Here is a 16,575-nt window from a genome sequence, read left to right as displayed (position 1 = left end):
CTGTATCAACAGCCTTGCTCTTCTTGTACTTTCTTTGGTTATGGAATAAAACTTCCTTACTTGGTGATATGACAATTGCTATTTTCTGTTTTACAGTTTAAATTAAAATATTTAGCTACTACTACTAAAGGTGTTCCACACAGTGTAGGTATAAACAGCTGATTTGAATTGGTCTCTTGGAAATATAAATGAAAGTAGTGAGTTACTAGACTAAGATGATGTGAGAGGTAGCCAAGACATGAAACTGAGGGAAAGTGTTCCGGGTAGATAGGGGTTTAACAGAAACAAGTAATACTAATGACTAGGGCTGTCAATTAGCTGATGTTAACGTGTCCGATTACGCACAGCACAATTAATGCGTTAATTTTATTAACACGCTTTAATCGCAGATCCTCTGGGCAGGAGGGCAGCATGAACTGCTCCAGAGAACCTATGTCTGGTCAGGCTCGGTAACGCAGGCTGCCACCAGAGGGTGGGAAGAGAAGAGGCTAGAGAAAGACATGGTTCTCATCCTAGCTCCAGTGGAGGAGTAAACACCCCCCCCCCCACCTCCCCGCAGGGTGACCATATTTCTTAAAGTAAAAACAGGACGGCCAGGGGCTTACTGGAGCCGCCTGCCCCCTGCAGGGCTCGCCCAAGCTGCCCTCCCCATGCCTCCCGGGGCTGGGGCTGACCCCCCCCCCCACTCCGTGCCGCCCGTATCTGGGGCTGAGTCCCGTGCTGCCCGCAGCGGGGGCTGCCCCTGCCCCGAGCTCCGTGCCTCCCACGGCTGAGGCTGATCTCCCTCCCCCCAACTCTGTGCCACGCAGGGGTCAGCTCTGAAGCCAGCACTGCCCGCCAGCAGCAAATTTCTCCACTTTCCTGCTGGCGGGCAGTGCTGCCTTCAGCTGATCCCCAGGCAGCAGCCGCCACTGTCTGCTCTCCCTTGCAGCTGGGACAAATGCCCCATTTTGGCGAAAAAGTAGGGACGGGCGGGACAGAGCTGAAAAAGGGGACTGTCCTGGCTAAAACGGGACGTATCGTCACCCTAGCCAGCCCAAGCCTTATTGTTCACGGCCAGCCCCTCACTCCCAGGACCAGCTCCCCTGCATCGTACCCTATTGCTGCTAGCAGGCTGCTCGCTTTGGCTGAACAAGAAGTAAGACTGAGTGGACTTGTAGGCTCTAAAGTTTTACATTGTTTTATTGTTAAGTGCAGTTATTCTTATTTACATAATTCTACATTTGTAAGTTCAACTTTCATAATAAAGAGATTGCACTACACTACTTCAATGAGGTGAATTTAAGTTTCTTTTTTACAGTGCAAATATTTGTAATAAAAAATAAATATAAAGTGAGCATTGTACACTTTGTATTCTGTGTTGTATTTGAAAATGTAGAAAACATCCAAAAATATTTAAATAAATGGTATTCTATTATTGATTAACAGTGCGATTAATCACGATTAATGTTTTTAATCGGGCAATAATCACGATTAATTTTTTTAATCACTTGACAGCCTTACTAATGACATATAGAATGTGAACTGTTTTTTAAATTATTTACAAAAGAAACATTTTAATTTTACATTATAATTGCAATATTAGATATAGAATTCTGGAGACAAATTACACTAGCTCCACTCTTATGATTTAGGAGGTCATCAAAAATCCTCAGCAAAAGAATATTCTGTAGTAGGTAGTTAATTATCATAGTATTGAAATATTCTATTTTTACACAAGTAAACTATTAAGTACTGCATCCTCAGAGTGAAATTTTATGGAACTTTATACAGTAGGGTATTGCAGTGTTTTTTGGCTTTTTTGTAGAGATATAAGCAATGCATAATCACATAATTTTCCCCAATTGTTCATATTTTTCACTGACACTGCATATGTCCCTTTCATTGTGTAAAGCTAGTAATTCTTCAGAAAAATACAAGATATTCATTGACTTAAAACATATTTTCATTTACAAAGCATGTAGCTTTAACTCTGTGGGACCAGTTGGGTGATGGAACTCCTCAACATCATCAGAAGAGTGTGGAGCTCTTTTACCAGTTACACAACCTGGTTCCCTCTTCTAGCATTTGTGAGGATGTTATAAGTCAGCAGCTGACCCACAGAGACAAGGTAAATCTTCCCTCCTGTTTGTGTGATTATTAAAAGGTGAGTCAAAGGAGCCATCAGGAAATGTAGTAATAGAGTGATGTGTGAGTAAGGGACTTGGTAGCTCATAAGACAGTTTGAGCTATTTTATGTATGTGTGCACATATATACACATACTGATATATAAAGAATTATAACATGTTTATAAAATTGTGAACTCTCACAAATCTTCATCTCACCTTTCCTTTCTGCCCCTTTATCTAATTAATTTATGATCCCATCATGGTAGTGTCTGAGTGCTTCATAACCACTAATTAATTTATCCTCACAATGCCTCTGTAAGGCAGAGGAAGTGTTATTGTCTCCATTTTTCAGATGGAGAGTTAAGGTGCAGAAAGATTTAATGGCATAACCAAAGTCGTACAGAAGTCTGTGGTAAAGCTTGGAATTGAACTGAAATCTGAGTACCTGAGTCCCAGGCATAAATCACCCTCCTTCCCACCTCATTCTCTGCCCCCTCCTTCTCCCCTTCGCAGCTCTCTCTCTCTCAGTCTAGGCCCACTCTTCCTCCTGCTCTCTTCTCTTGTTGTAGTCTGACCAACATTATAGCAAATCCTATAACTTCTGCTCCTTCTGCAATAAATTTGCCTTGATAAGCGATCTATTTGTTGGCATGTTCTGCTTTCTCCACTTCATTTATCTTCTCAAAACTTGTTACTCTTTCTCCAACTTAGCTTTTCTCATTGAAAAGATCTCCATGAAGATCTTTTGTCACTCCTCCTGAAAGTGGTAGCAGTGGCCTTGGGTCCCTCCTCTCTTCATTTAGTTATTTACAGACCCCCTCACTTATTTTCCTTTGGGGCCCACTCGATTTTGGTCTTTTCTATCCTTCCCATCCATCATCTTTTTTTGGTGGTGTTGAGGTCTGTCTCTTCTGTCCTCAACCCTCTTGCCTTGGGTGATTTCTAATAAGACGTCTGATATATCTGCTTCTTTTAACATTATTGGCTCATTGTCTACTTTGGGTTCCTTTTCTCTCTAGGCTCCTGTGACTCTGACTTCCTGGTTCTCATTCTGCCTTTCTAACTCCTTCAGCATCGCCTTTGATGATCTTTAAGAACTGATGTAAAGATGAATCAGTGCCATTTGCAGTGCATAACAAGAAGTTTTATTACTCCTACAAAACACAAGAACTTTTCTGCATGTTCTTGATCACTATGTATTGGCACTTTTGTCATTTAAGTATTTATATATAGAGAGAGCATTCTTGTAACATCTCTCTTCCTAGAATAGAAAGTGAGCGATTTCAATTAACTATATAGTCTCTCAAATGATTGAGCAACTTTACATCCCTTCCACTTTGTGTGGTTCCACCCTGAGTCCCTTTCTTCTCCTGCCACTTGCCCTCAGGAGATGTCTGTGCTGTTAGATTTTGTGGCATTACCTTTGCCAATTCCTGTGCATTGCTAGTAGGTGAACTAACCTCACAATCATTGCCAGTTTCCCCTGCATCTGCATCCTTGTTTGGAACTCACCTGGGTCAACTCTTGAGAGCAACTGGTCCCTGGTTGCTTGTAGGAAATAACAGGTGGGGCTATAGAGTTGTCTGCATTCTACCAAGTATGATTAGACGTGGCAGAATTAGATTTAAAAAAAAATTTCTATGGCTAATATAGATGTTTAAAAATAAATACTCTCTTACATTTTTCTCTGTTTAAACTTTCAGAGTTGCGGGAAATTATGAGGGGACGGTCAGACAATAATTGTTTAATAAAATAAACCTTGAGATTCAAAACTTTATAACTGTTAAAACACAATATGTCAACATCACGTCAAAATGTACAAAGTAAATATCCTTAAATCGAACTCTTAAATTCTCAGGCAGCATTTTTCTTCCTTTATCAGTGGAAATACGTTTTTTCTGTTTGTGTGTATGGAGACATTGATATGTAGTGATAAAAAATCTAATCCTTTCAAACCTTGGTGCTACTCTTTGTCCCTACCTTCCATCCTTTGTCTCTGTCTTTAGGTGCTGGTTGAACTTTATACCGGCTGTCCTATTAGAAGTTCAGGGATCTCTTTTCTACCTCTGTCATAGTAGTATTTGTCTTGCTATTGACACTTTTTAATTTTTCTGTTACCTTTTCTGCTACTGCTGGCTTCAAAAGTTTATTTGCTGCAGGCAGTAATCAGTGTGTGGTGTGACATGAGATTGGGTGCTGGACTGATGCCCTGGCTTTCTGTAGTATCATAACAAGAGGTGGACAATTTTATTCAGATGAATAGTTTATTTGTTGAAAAATGCAGCTTTGGCCGACCCAAACCATCCACAAATTTGACCCCATAGGTTCATTTTTCAGAGCTAGCTTCAGAAAGCCGTATGTGTTTGTGTGTGGTATGCTATAACTGTCAGTCCACTGGTTAGGCCTCTTACCTGGGATGTGGAAGACCCAGGTATGAATCCCCACCATTCATTGGATCAAAGAGAGAGCGAGAATGAAAATAACCCTGTTGCCTGGTGATTAAGGCACTCTGTTGGGAGAAAGAAAATATTAATTCAGATCTTGTCTCTGTCCGATTCAAAGGTCAGACTTGAATCCACACCTCCTACCACCCAGGTGACTGAAAAATACATGTATTTCTTGCCTTTCTTTGCAGGCCACTCTTCTTTTTATTCTTTTAGTCTGAGTTTGCCATTATTTTGTGTGATGCTGTATATCTTACACTGTTTCTAATGTTTTCAAATTTGTAACTTTATTTTATTCACTGCTGCAGTAGATATCAGCAACATTAAGTTCCAGTCTTTGTTGTTGCAACATATGTGTTCTGATTCCATTATTTTTCATGCCTACAACTATATGATCTCTAATAAATTTGTCTGTAAGTGTGCCAGAGTTACATGACAAGGTTAACTGGTGCGGCTTTGTAGTTTTGAGTTTCATTTTGATCAGATATATGGAAAATATACTTCTCATATATTATAATTTTTTTTAGGCACAAGTATTTTTCTAAAGCATCTAAGATTTTATTTACATCTTGCCTTTCTTCATCTGCCAGCTTTAAGTGCTGACATATACGAAAGCAGTTCTTACCCGTTGCTTTATTCAGAGTAGCCATTCCGCCTGCCATGCTTTCTTTGTTCAGTCCTGCAGCCGCTTCACAGTTTGTCCATGAGGCTTGGAAGCAGCTCCATTTTTCATAGACATCTCCATGTATTTGTTCCATAGCAGGTAATGGGATATTTGAGTCATTACTGATGTCACTGATTGCCTCTGGTCAGCCACAACAAAAAGTTAAAGCAGTAAAAACTTTTATTCTGACACCATGTTAAGAACTGATATAAAGAGCAGCCAGTGGAAATCATCTACTGTGCACAAGTTTTATTGGTCCTACACCCATGAACTATGCTATATATTCTTGAGCACCGTCTGCTGGCATCTAATCAATTAACTATTAACACTTTACTTATATTCAGATAAAGCCCTCTTATAACACTCTTTATATTCCCCTCATGCTGACCTCTGTGTTCCCCTCATGGTTCTGTTTTCAACCCCTGCTCTTTTCCCTCTTAACTGTGTTTAGATGTCTTTAATGCCATGATTTTTAAGTACCTCTTCCATGAGGATGATTACTGTCTTTTTCACAAGCTGAGCATCACATCTTTCCTCCTAATCTCTCTCTATTTCTGTCACCTTCTCTATCACCTCTCAGACATGCATTTGTCCTGGATATTAAATGTTCTTATTTTTTAAAATTGTACATAGGTGTTTTTTTGTTTTGTTTTTGCAATGAGAATCTATTCTTGCCTCTCAGGATTGGTAATAAAGAACCATCTTTAGGTAAAAGTGAGAAAATGTAGAATCTGACTAAAACCATGTTTCCATTTCTTCATAGTGTTCATCTGCTGACCAAATATTAATAGGATGTTCTTATTTTTTTATTGTGTACTTATTTACTTATATTTTATTGGGATTGGAATATTCTGAAACATTGGGAACCTGTCATATTTACTCCTTATTTTCTAAAATCAATAAAAAGATGTTGGTAACATGAATTCCTTTTCATCTTAAACTTGGGGAATTAAAAAACCAAGCTCAGTAAGGGGGCAAATAAACACCTTTCAAGATAATTACACTTATGGGTCTAAAAACATGGTAGTGTCTTTTTAAGCATTCAAATAAATAGAATTGACTGCACAGTGAACTGAAAGTAGTGATTCTTTCAATGTGTTTGTAATGATATTTTAATATAATCATTTACATTCTTGTCTAGCTTTCCTTTCACTGGGGAAATGATAGTCAATTCGATCTAACCTATGTTTTGTTTTACAGAAAATAAGGATGGAAGCTCATGCAAAATTTGCAGTGCTTTGGCATCTCACGAGGGACCTTCATATTAACAAGTCGTCTTCCTTTGGCCGTTCCTTTGACAGGTTGGTTATCATTAGGGCCCTACCAAATTCACGATCAATTTTGGTAAATTTCAGAGTTTCAGATGTTTAAATCTGTGTTCAAAAATTTTCTCACCAGACCCCCATCACTAGCCTCACCTTTCTCAGCTAGGATTGTGCTCATACACACAGTGTCTTTGTGTGAATGTGATGAAAGAAAATTAATTTGAATGTTGTACCCTTTACCTACAACTTTGGGACAGCACAGTGAAGTGTTGGATTTCATCTTGCATTTCTTTTGGAGCTACCTCTGTTACTCATTGCTGAAGAGAAGATGGTAAATTCTGTGCACACAATAGAAAAGCTGATGAATATGTACCACAGAATGGCATAAAAATGTTAAAGATGATTAGGGGCTACTCGATGTATTAACTAAGAGGTAAGGCAGCTGTAAATTTTCTCCCCTGGAAAGGGCTCTCAAGACCTAAGATATGAAAGGGAGAAAATGATGAAAATAGGAAGAGTGTTATTGTCAATTATGCTGTATTTCTGTTCTCAGTCCTTGAGGATAACACTTGTAGATAATGAATAATAATTTTATTTTCTCTGCAACCTCATTTACAGATTTTTAAAATTGTTGCTCTTATTTATATTGCAGTGTCACCTAAAGGGCAATCAAGTTAGGGCTTCATTGTTCTACGTGCTGTACAAACATAGTAAATGAGAATTCCTCTATTATTTTGATCTGTCTTTACTGTTAGCTCTTTCTGTCTCCTTTTCTATTGTGCTAGAATATGTAAATTTCACTTTTGGATGCAAAATTTGAAAGAGAGCTTCTCATTGATTCCAAACAAAATGCTACTTATGTGAAACAAGCTGTAGGAAGTATGTCCTGGGATACTCATCTGAACAAAACTAATATGTTACTATTGCTCAATACATAGGTTATAAAGAATCATTGCAATCAAATCCGTGCAAATTTAGAGAGCAATATATTTTTTGAAAATCTGAGTAGAGTTTGATTTACACATCTCAACATTCCTCATGCGCATATATGAAAGGTTAGTATATTAAAGATAGTTGTTGCTTGCTAATTATTTTGAGTGAAAGAGAGGAGGTACACTTGCATATGGAGATAAAAAAAGCAAAGAAAGCTCATTGACAGTGGACAAATATTGAAGTTTAATGTAGATTAGATTAAAATAGATTATATTGTGTTGTAGCAACATGTTAGATTTATTCCTGGGTTTTTCCTCCAGGTCTTTGTTCATCATGCTGGACAGTCTTAACAGCTTAGATGGGTCTACTTGGTCAGTGGGGCAAGCATGGTTAAACCAAGTACTACAAAGACATGACATTGCAAGAGTACTTGAACCTTTGATTCTACTGCTACTCCATCCAAAAACACAGCGAGTTTCTGTGCAACGAGTTCAGGCTGAGTGCTACTGGAATAAATCTCCTCACTGCCCTGAAGAAGAAACTGAAAAGCACTTCATGCAAAAATTTAGCTGTGGTGATGGTAAGTACAATTGAACCCCCTCAAAAAATTCTTATTAACATTTTATTAATTTAAGTATATATAATATTTTATGTATTTTTATCCATATAACATGAAACAGATGGCAGAAGAAACACACTGTGTGATTTGCATATTAAATAGTTTTCAGAACTGCCAGCATTTAGGACCCTGGTAGTAATTATATTCTCTTTCCAAAAGTTTTTTTTTTAGTCTCAGTGAAAACTTCTCTGTGGGTTCAACTCTGCAGCATGCCAAATATTTGGAGTACATTTAAAACAACTTTTGCCTTGTACAGGTCACAGTTTCAGGGTTAACTGCACCTTTCACCTCCACCTCTACACTTCCTTGAGGGCATCCACTTGAGGTTTCAGGCTTCTGAGGAGTAACCTCTCTCAGTCGGAGACCTCTGTCTTTCTCTCTAAAGACCTGGGGTTTAGACTTGCTTTGTGCTGTTAAACAGTCATCCCTATTCACTTTAGAAGTGATTGAAGCTATCCTATTCATTCTTTAATTGATGGGTGAAGCTCTGCTTTATACAGTTAGTAAATGGTCATTTAAGTTGCTTTACAATCTTTCAGGATGAAAGGTGCAAAGTATAATAATTGTATTTAAATGTAAGTTTTTATTATTTCTGCTTATATCTCAAGTTCAAAATAAATCTAAAGAAAAACTATTCATAGGCCATAACTATTTTTTGTGATTTCTTTTTTAAGCATTTTCTCACATGCCTGTAAGCCAAGGACAACTCATTACACCTAAAGAAAACAATGAAAAACAACTTATCATGGATGAAATGGAGAACTTCAGTCTCACAGTCAACCCTTTGAGTGACAGACTTTCCTTGTTAAGTACTAGCAGTGAGACTATTCCAATGGTGGTGTCCGAGTTTGACCTTCCCGATCATCAGATAGAAATACTCCAGAGTTCTGACTCTGGCTGTTCACAGTCATCTGCTGGAGACAACCTGAGCTATGAGGTGGAGGCAGAAAGCTTCAGTGCTCAGAATAGTTCTCAGACATTGCGAGAAGACTCACCTGATGAAATTGTGCAACAGGTGGTTATTGACTTGATATGTAAGGTAGTAAGTGGTCTTGGAGAGGAGACCGAATTAGTTAAACATGATCTGCATCCCGATGATGCTTCATCTAAATTCAATACTTTAGATCATTCTGAGGAGGTTTCTAAAAGTGAAGATCAAAATATTCAAAGCAGCCAGAACAGTTTGTTTGGTGATGACAGTTCTCAGTTATTATCTGCTTCGACTGAGATTGGACTTGAAAGACTAACGGATTCATCACCTTGTATTGGAGTAAGCCCTCAGGCCCCCTCTGACCTTACTTTCAGTTCAACAGATGCAAAATCTGGACAAAGAAGTCACAGTAGTATTCAGTTCAGCTTCAAAGGAAAACTACCAGAAAAAATGTCAGAAAAAGAAACTATTGTTAAAGAGGCTGGTAAGCAACCAGGAGCAAAGCCCAAAGTGAAAATAGCCAGAAGGAAAGATGAAGACAAGAAAAAAGCACAAACAGAAAAGCTTAAACAAACTAGTATTTTCTTTAGTGATGGTCTTGATTTAGAGAATTGGTACAGCTGTGGAGAGGGAGAAATTTCAGAAATAGAGAGTGATGTGGGATCTCCAGGAATACGAAAATCTCCCAGCTTTAACATTCATCCATTATATCAACATGTGTTGCTTTATCTCCAGTTATATGACTCCTCAAGAACATTATATGCTTTTTCTGCAATCAGAGCAATCTTGAAAACAAATCCTTCTGCTTTTGTAAATGCCATCTCTACTACCAGTGTCAACAATGTATACACTCCTCAGCTGTCCTTGCTTCAGAATCTTTTAGCCAGGCATCGAATATCTGTTATGGGCAAAGACTTCTATAGTCACATTCCAGTGGACTCTAACCATAACTTTAGGAGTTCTATGTACATAGAAATTCTTATCTCTTTATGTTTATACTATATGAGGAGCCACTATCCAACTCATGTCAAGGTAACCCCGCAAGATCTAATAGGAAACCGCAATATGCAGATGATGAGCATTGAAATTTTGACACTTCTCTTTTCTGAATTGGCAAAAGTAATAGAAAGTTCTGCAAAGGGCTTTCCTAGCTTTATTTCAGACATGTTATCCAAATGCAAGGTTCAGAAAGTGATCCTGCACTGTTTGCTATCTTCTATCTTTAGTGCACAGAAGTGGCACAGTGAAAAGATAGCTGGTAAAAACATCGTTGTTATTGAAGAAGGTTTCTCTGAAGACAGCCTTATCAACTTTTCTGAGGATGAATTTGACAGTGGCAGTACTCTACAGTCACAGCTCTTAAAAGTGCTTCAGCGACTAATTGTCTTAGAGCATAGAGTAATGACTGTGCCTGAGGAGAATGAAACAGGCTTTGAATTTGTCATTGCTGACTTGGAGCAGATTAACCCACAGCAGCCAATGACTTCACTTCAGTATTTACACTCCCAGCCAATAACCTCTCAAGGCATGTTTCTCTGTGCAGTAATAAGAGCTTTACACCAACACTGTGCCTGTAAAATGCACCCCCAGTGGATTGGCCTAATCACTTCTACTCTGCCTTACATGGGAAAAGTTCTACAAAGAGTGGTAGTTTCTGTGACCCTCCAGCTTTGCAGGAATTTGGATAATTTAATTCAGCAGTATAAATATGAAACAGGATTATCCAGTAGCAGGCATGTATATACTTTTTTTCTTTTTGCAAATTTGATCATATATTTAAACGTTTCTTTAGCTGTGTGGAGCAAATTCACAACAAACTCAATGTTGAATTTTAGGCCGCTTTGGATGGCATCAATTACTCCACCAGATATGATTCTTACCCTGTTAGAAGGCATCACAACAATAATTCATTACTGTCTACTTGATCCATCTACACAGTATCATCAGGTAAACTTAGTCAAGCATCTGAGAGGCTTCTTATGTCATATTTGTTAAATTAGAGTGCATGGTCTATATTCAGAATGCTTGTAATGTTGAATTTGCTCTGAATTTAAGTTTGAAGGGCTTGTGGGGAAAATATTCAATATATTTAAATCATAATGAACAATTTTGGGATAATAATTAGGATTTAGAAAATTCTTATAAGAGAAAGCATTATTCATTGATAACATATTATATGCCTCCTTAAGTACACAGACCATCAAACTTTCCAATCGTCGCATGCATTCTCCAAAGATTCAGTTGTCACAAAGTCCATGCTCCTACACAAGAACAAGGGTGGGAATTCCTCCACCTCAGGATTCTGAAGGGTTAGCTCCAGCAGCCAAACTCAACTGTGGAACTTTTCATTGGTGCCACACTTGATTGTTCCTGAATATGGTTGGGTTCTGTGTTCACCTACCTAGCTAACTCTGCTACCTGGATTTACCCTCTTTAGAAACAAAACAAAACTTTCTGTCCGAATGTCCATTCTTGTGCCTCTTCCTGCTGGCTTGAAGCTTTGTATATTAGCAGCTTGTCTTTTGGCTCTGACAATATTTTGTAGCTGCTGCTGGGTGCATAGTCTATATATTGGGCATTTGGCACCGAACCTAATGGACCACTGTTTCTTGTTGACTGTTTAGCTTTATTTAAATATATATTTTCTATCCCTTTCCCCAACTCTTTTCAGTAGTCACCATCAAAATACTTATTACCTGTCTTTGCAAGTAGATAATGTTGTTGTGGTATTCATTATAGCACTACTTCTGAAGTAATGTTAATCACTTGCAAAGGCATTTACAAAGATATACCGTATATACTCGTTCATAAGCCAAATATTTTTGGTAAAAAAGTGATGCATCAAAGAGCGGGGGTCGGCTTAAAACGGGTCTACACCAAACGTTGATGATTTTAAACTCTATGAAATCGTTGAATTGAATATCTAATACATTGTCGTTTTGTTTACCTGGCGCATCTGCAGGCATGGAGCCCCTCAGCTCCCATTGGCTGGGAACGGCAAACCGTGGCCACTGGGAGCTGAGGGGCTCCGTGCCTGTGAACGCTCCAGGTAAACAAAACGTCCCGACCTGCCAGCGGCTTACCCTGATGGGCCAGGAGCCAAAGTTTGCCAACCCCTGAAATATAGGGTCGGCTTATGAAAGGGTCATACAGTTTTTGCTATTTTTATCTAACCATCCTGGGGGGTTGGCTTATAAATGAACGGGCTAATGAACGAGTATATACGGTAAATATGATCACTGTAGACATAGAGATGGTAATGAAAAACCCTCAGACCTTCAGAATATGCCCCAGTCTAATCGATAGCATTTTTAATATATCCCCCACCAAGTTATCTATGTACCCCATGGATAAGTACAACCTTTGCTTTGTATGCCTTGTGAGGATCATGCTGGGCTGGATCTGCTTGCAGGATCAGCTGGAAGGTGTCACTACAAGCCCTGTGGTCCTGGATTAAGCACATTCCGCAACACTTCTGATAAATCCATATAGTCAGAAATACCACTGGATGTCAAGATTTTGTGTTAGCACTAGCTACATCAGCAGATGTCTATGGGGATAGGCGAGGAAACTATGCTTTAACATCTTCCAGCCATACAGCGCCACTCAATATGCCAGTGTCATATTTGCCTATCGTAACACTGAATTTCTTATATGATGCTTGGGAATAAAGCAGTAAACAGAGACCATTGAGTATGGAAGATACACTGGTTAGTTTTGGCCAAACTAAAATCTCTACATGCATTGTAATCAGAATATAAGACTGTAGGGTAAATCCCTATACATTCTGAAAACTCACACTTTTTGATTAATATATTTCAAGAGATCAATGCATCGTACAATAGATATTAAAGGTGCTACTTTATTATTTGAGAATGTTTAAGCATACGCTGCTAAAGGAATATGATCCCTGTTGCTACTTAAAACACAAATTTATATTAATAGACACATCATTCCAGAGGAATTGAAAAGACATTTTAAAAATACCGATTTTCATTTTCTTGCAGTTATTCAGAACAAACAGGGTAAACCATCTTACAAAAGCCTATGTAGACAATGTTCATCTTAAAATCATAGTGTAAAATGTTTAGATGTACGTTGTTATTTCTTAATTTATATTGTTTTGCTAATGCTAGTATGTAGATATTTAATGCTGGGTTGTTGTTTTTTATAATGCCTCTAGCTTTTGGTTAACGTTGACCAGAAACACTTGCTTGAAGCACGCAGTGAAATCCTGTCTATCCTTCATATGATCATGTCGTCCGTGACTTTGCTGTGGAGCATACTGCACCAGGCAGATTCTTCAGAGAAAACAACTGCTGCAGCAGCTGCATCTGTTACCACTATTAATCTTGGATCAACAAAGGTCAGAACATCAGGAGTAACATGGTTTGAGTTGTGCATGATTACCTTTGTCAAACCAAATCTAATTGTATTCCATTAAAAGTTACCTGAACGGTATTTCTTAGAAAAGTCTTTCAACTTTTGCAATACCTGAGTTGTCCCCAGGCTAAGAGGGGATGGACAGCCAGTTTATAATTAGTTTACAATTTACTTTGGTAAAATATGTAAGTTCTGACAAAAATATGACTCTCCAGTTAGTACTGTACTGATGACATAACATCACCCATGAAAAATAGTTGAAGCAGAGAGATGGGAAAGTGTTCACATTATAAACCATTTAAAATACTATTTTATATCTCTAAGGTTATAGAATATTTGTTTAAAATCTTTACAAAAATTTCACAATATACTTCAATAAACACTTGATCTGACACCCTTATGAGGTTCCATGCTCCATCCACCTCCTGTTAGTAACATCATTGTATGGAGAGAGGTCATATCAGATCATAGGCTGGTGACTGGAAAGAGTAGGTGGCGGACAGGAGGAATTGAACAATATGGTATTTGAGGAGTTTTTCAAAGTATTCAGGTAACATGCTTGATGTCCTGCTTCGCCCATTTATTGGAGTCAGTTCACACTCTTCTGCTATTGAAGGAATTTTGTGTTTTTTATAAACAAATGCAGGTTATCTGATATGATACATGGATTTTAGTGTGATTTCCACATAGTCGTCATGTTACTTTATGTACTACATAGCTGTTGACCTTAATATACACAATATTATTTCTTGATGTGTGTATAAAAAAAAGGACACCATGCTACAGGCTTTCACAACATAACCACTGAAACCAATTGCATCTAATTCTCTGTATTGTCTTTCTATAAATACCTGCTTCCTGGTCATATTCATGTTGGCAAAAAGACTCTCTGAAATCAGTCTCCTTACAGAAGGGATGACAAATTTCACAAAGACAGGATCATCCTTTATACTCCAGAATAATTGGTTAGCTAAGTTTAACTGTTCCATACATCACAGATTGTTCTTGTTTTGTTTTGCCCGAAGCTTCAACATTCAAGAGCACTTGTCATATGCTGGATATGAGAAGAGCTGTTAAGATTTATCTTGATTATAACCCAGTTAATTCAGGACAATATCTAGGATGACCTTTTCCCGTACTTCACCCCATTCAAGATAAATCCTTTGGGTGCTACTACGATGGCCACTTCAAAGCCAAGCATAGAGTTAATATGGTTGGATAAGGAGTTACTGTAAAGAACTTGGTTTGATCTGTTTAATGCTTCAGTACAGCTTTGGAAGCAATTATCTGAAGGAGTGCAGAAGGGGCATGGCTAAGCTCTGGAACTCCATAGAGAAGTCTATGCTTGCCTCTGGTATTTGCAAGAGAGAAGTGCTGTCCAAATATTTCAGAATAGGAGATGGATCGTTCTCAGAAATTTTCCAGTGTGGTATGTCAGTCAGTTAGAGTATAAAGTTTGGATGCTTTGTTTCAATGTGTGCACATTCTGTTTCTGTGTTTCAGAATTTGAGGCAGCAGATTCTTGAATTGTTGGGCCCAATATCAATGAATCACGGTGTTCACTTTATGGCTGCTGTTGCATTTGTATGGAATGAAAGGAGACAAAACAAAAACACTTCTAGAACAAAGGTATGTGCACGTTGCTAGTTGACATGGATACTTAAATAAATTGTAATCTGATTTACTGGATTTCCAATATTTGTCTTTAGAACCTACTTTAAAAAAAATCAGTCTAAGATTTTTGGGGTCAAATGAAACATTACGCAAATCCTTTTCATAAGTGCATTTATGTTTATGCATGTGTTTGCATGCTCAAATAACCACACATTTTTTTTAGAATAGAATTTTTTAAAAACCCATTATTGTAAGTGACTAATAATTAAAATAGAGACTTCAAAGGAAAGTGATGGTCAATGAATATTTGGTAAACTATTTGTCCAAAAAATTTCACCTCGGTCTCGTTCCTACAAGTTGTTTTTTATTTATTTTTCTTTCTTTCCCATAGCTTCTCATGCATTGTCCTTTACTCATCAACTCCTTCTACACTGGACAACACTAACTATTAACTGTAACAGTAATCTATAGCACATGTTGGTCTTTTCCAGGTTATTCCTACAGCCAGTGACGAACAGCTTCTACTGGTAGAGCTAGTTCGCTCTATCAGTGTTATGAGAACAGAGACTGTTATACAAACAGTAAAAGAAGTTTTAAAGCAGCCTCCAGCCATAGCCAAGGACAAGGTAGGAAAATCACAGAGTTGTTGTTAGTTCATATGATGCTATTTTAGAAGTGATAAATTGTATAAGTACTCAAATTGTCATGAAGGAACATGTGCTGTAGGTTGGTAACAGCTGTCCTCTACCAAAATCTGTTTCTGGTAATATCTTTTTAATCCTATTGAGTGTAGAAAACCACTTCTCTCATTTTAAAAATATATTTAGGGAAAGATGCTAGATTGATGGTATTTGAAGGCTGAAGGCCATATAATCAATTGTGTTTCGTATTTCAAAAATAAGCAAGTTCAGATTAACAAAGTAGCTGTGCCACCTGTACAGTATCATATACTGATTTAAAATGCACTCTTTTGGATCCTAGTAGTTAGAAGGATAATCAGGTGTGACTCTTTTTTTCATGGGGGCTAAGATATTTTTAATGATGGGATGCCCCGGAATCCCCATTCCTTTCTCCTTTGCTATTGCTTTTGAAAGGCCTTGTATCATCTGTCCAGTTGAGGGAGGTCTAGACATGATCTCTGGCCCCTCACCCTGGAGCCTGTCAGTGGCGTTCTATGATTCAGCTAGGGTGGAGGGGATAAAGGAGAGCGCTTCAGAATAACATTAGGTTTTACAGGGCTAAGATTTTTGCTGCCCAAGTGTGACACTCAGACACCTCTCTGAGTGCATTGCAATTTAATTTGACCTCATGCTATCCACTGTTTTGTTTACCTTTTGAAACCTGGTAGTTAGTTCAACACCCACTGTTTTTGTTGAGGTAAAAAAAAGACAAAAGTCAATTTCTTCTTGGTGACACTGATTTCTTGTCTTTCTAGAAGCATCTGTCATTGGAAGTCTGCATGTTGCAGTTTTTCTATGCTTATATTCAAAGGTAAGACAATGAGGCTGTAGATCCTTTATTATTTTCTTTCTGTATCATCAGTCAGTAGATAACTATAAAAGAGAATCTGGACATTTTATATCCTCAACAGAAAACTGCCTCCCTTTGATTTA

General features: G+C 38.0%; 1 protein-coding gene across 5 annotated transcripts in view; it reads left to right on the top strand.

Annotated features, from left to right (window-relative positions):
• DOP1A (DOP1 leucine zipper like protein A) overlaps nt 1–16,575 on the top strand; it is a 101,500-nt gene that overhangs the window by 56,963 nt on the left and 27,962 nt on the right. For all 5 annotated transcript variants that reach the window (XM_026654451.2, XM_026654453.2, XM_026654449.2 and 2 more), the window contains 9 exons: nt 1,958–2,110; nt 6,418–6,518; nt 7,736–7,995; nt 8,709–10,698; nt 10,801–10,912; nt 13,149–13,331; nt 14,852–14,977; nt 15,454–15,588; nt 16,398–16,453. In XM_026654451.2, coding sequence (XP_026510236.1) covers nt 1,958–2,110; nt 6,418–6,518; nt 7,736–7,995; nt 8,709–10,698; nt 10,801–10,912; nt 13,149–13,331; nt 14,852–14,977; nt 15,454–15,588; nt 16,398–16,453 — 3,116 coding nt within the window. The remainder of the gene's footprint in view (nt 1–1,957; nt 2,111–6,417; nt 6,519–7,735; nt 7,996–8,708; nt 10,699–10,800; nt 10,913–13,148; nt 13,332–14,851; nt 14,978–15,453; nt 15,589–16,397; nt 16,454–16,575) is intronic.

This window comes from Terrapene carolina, unplaced genomic scaffold, assembly GCF_002925995.2.
Source record: "Terrapene carolina triunguis isolate 2854851 unplaced genomic scaffold, T_m_triunguis-2.0 Scaffold42, whole genome shotgun sequence".
In the NCBI taxonomy this organism is placed as follows: domain Eukaryota; kingdom Metazoa; phylum Chordata; order Testudines; family Emydidae; genus Terrapene; species Terrapene triunguis.
The sequence above is the reverse complement of the archived record's forward strand: the minus strand, read 5'-3'. Positions and strand labels throughout refer to the sequence as shown.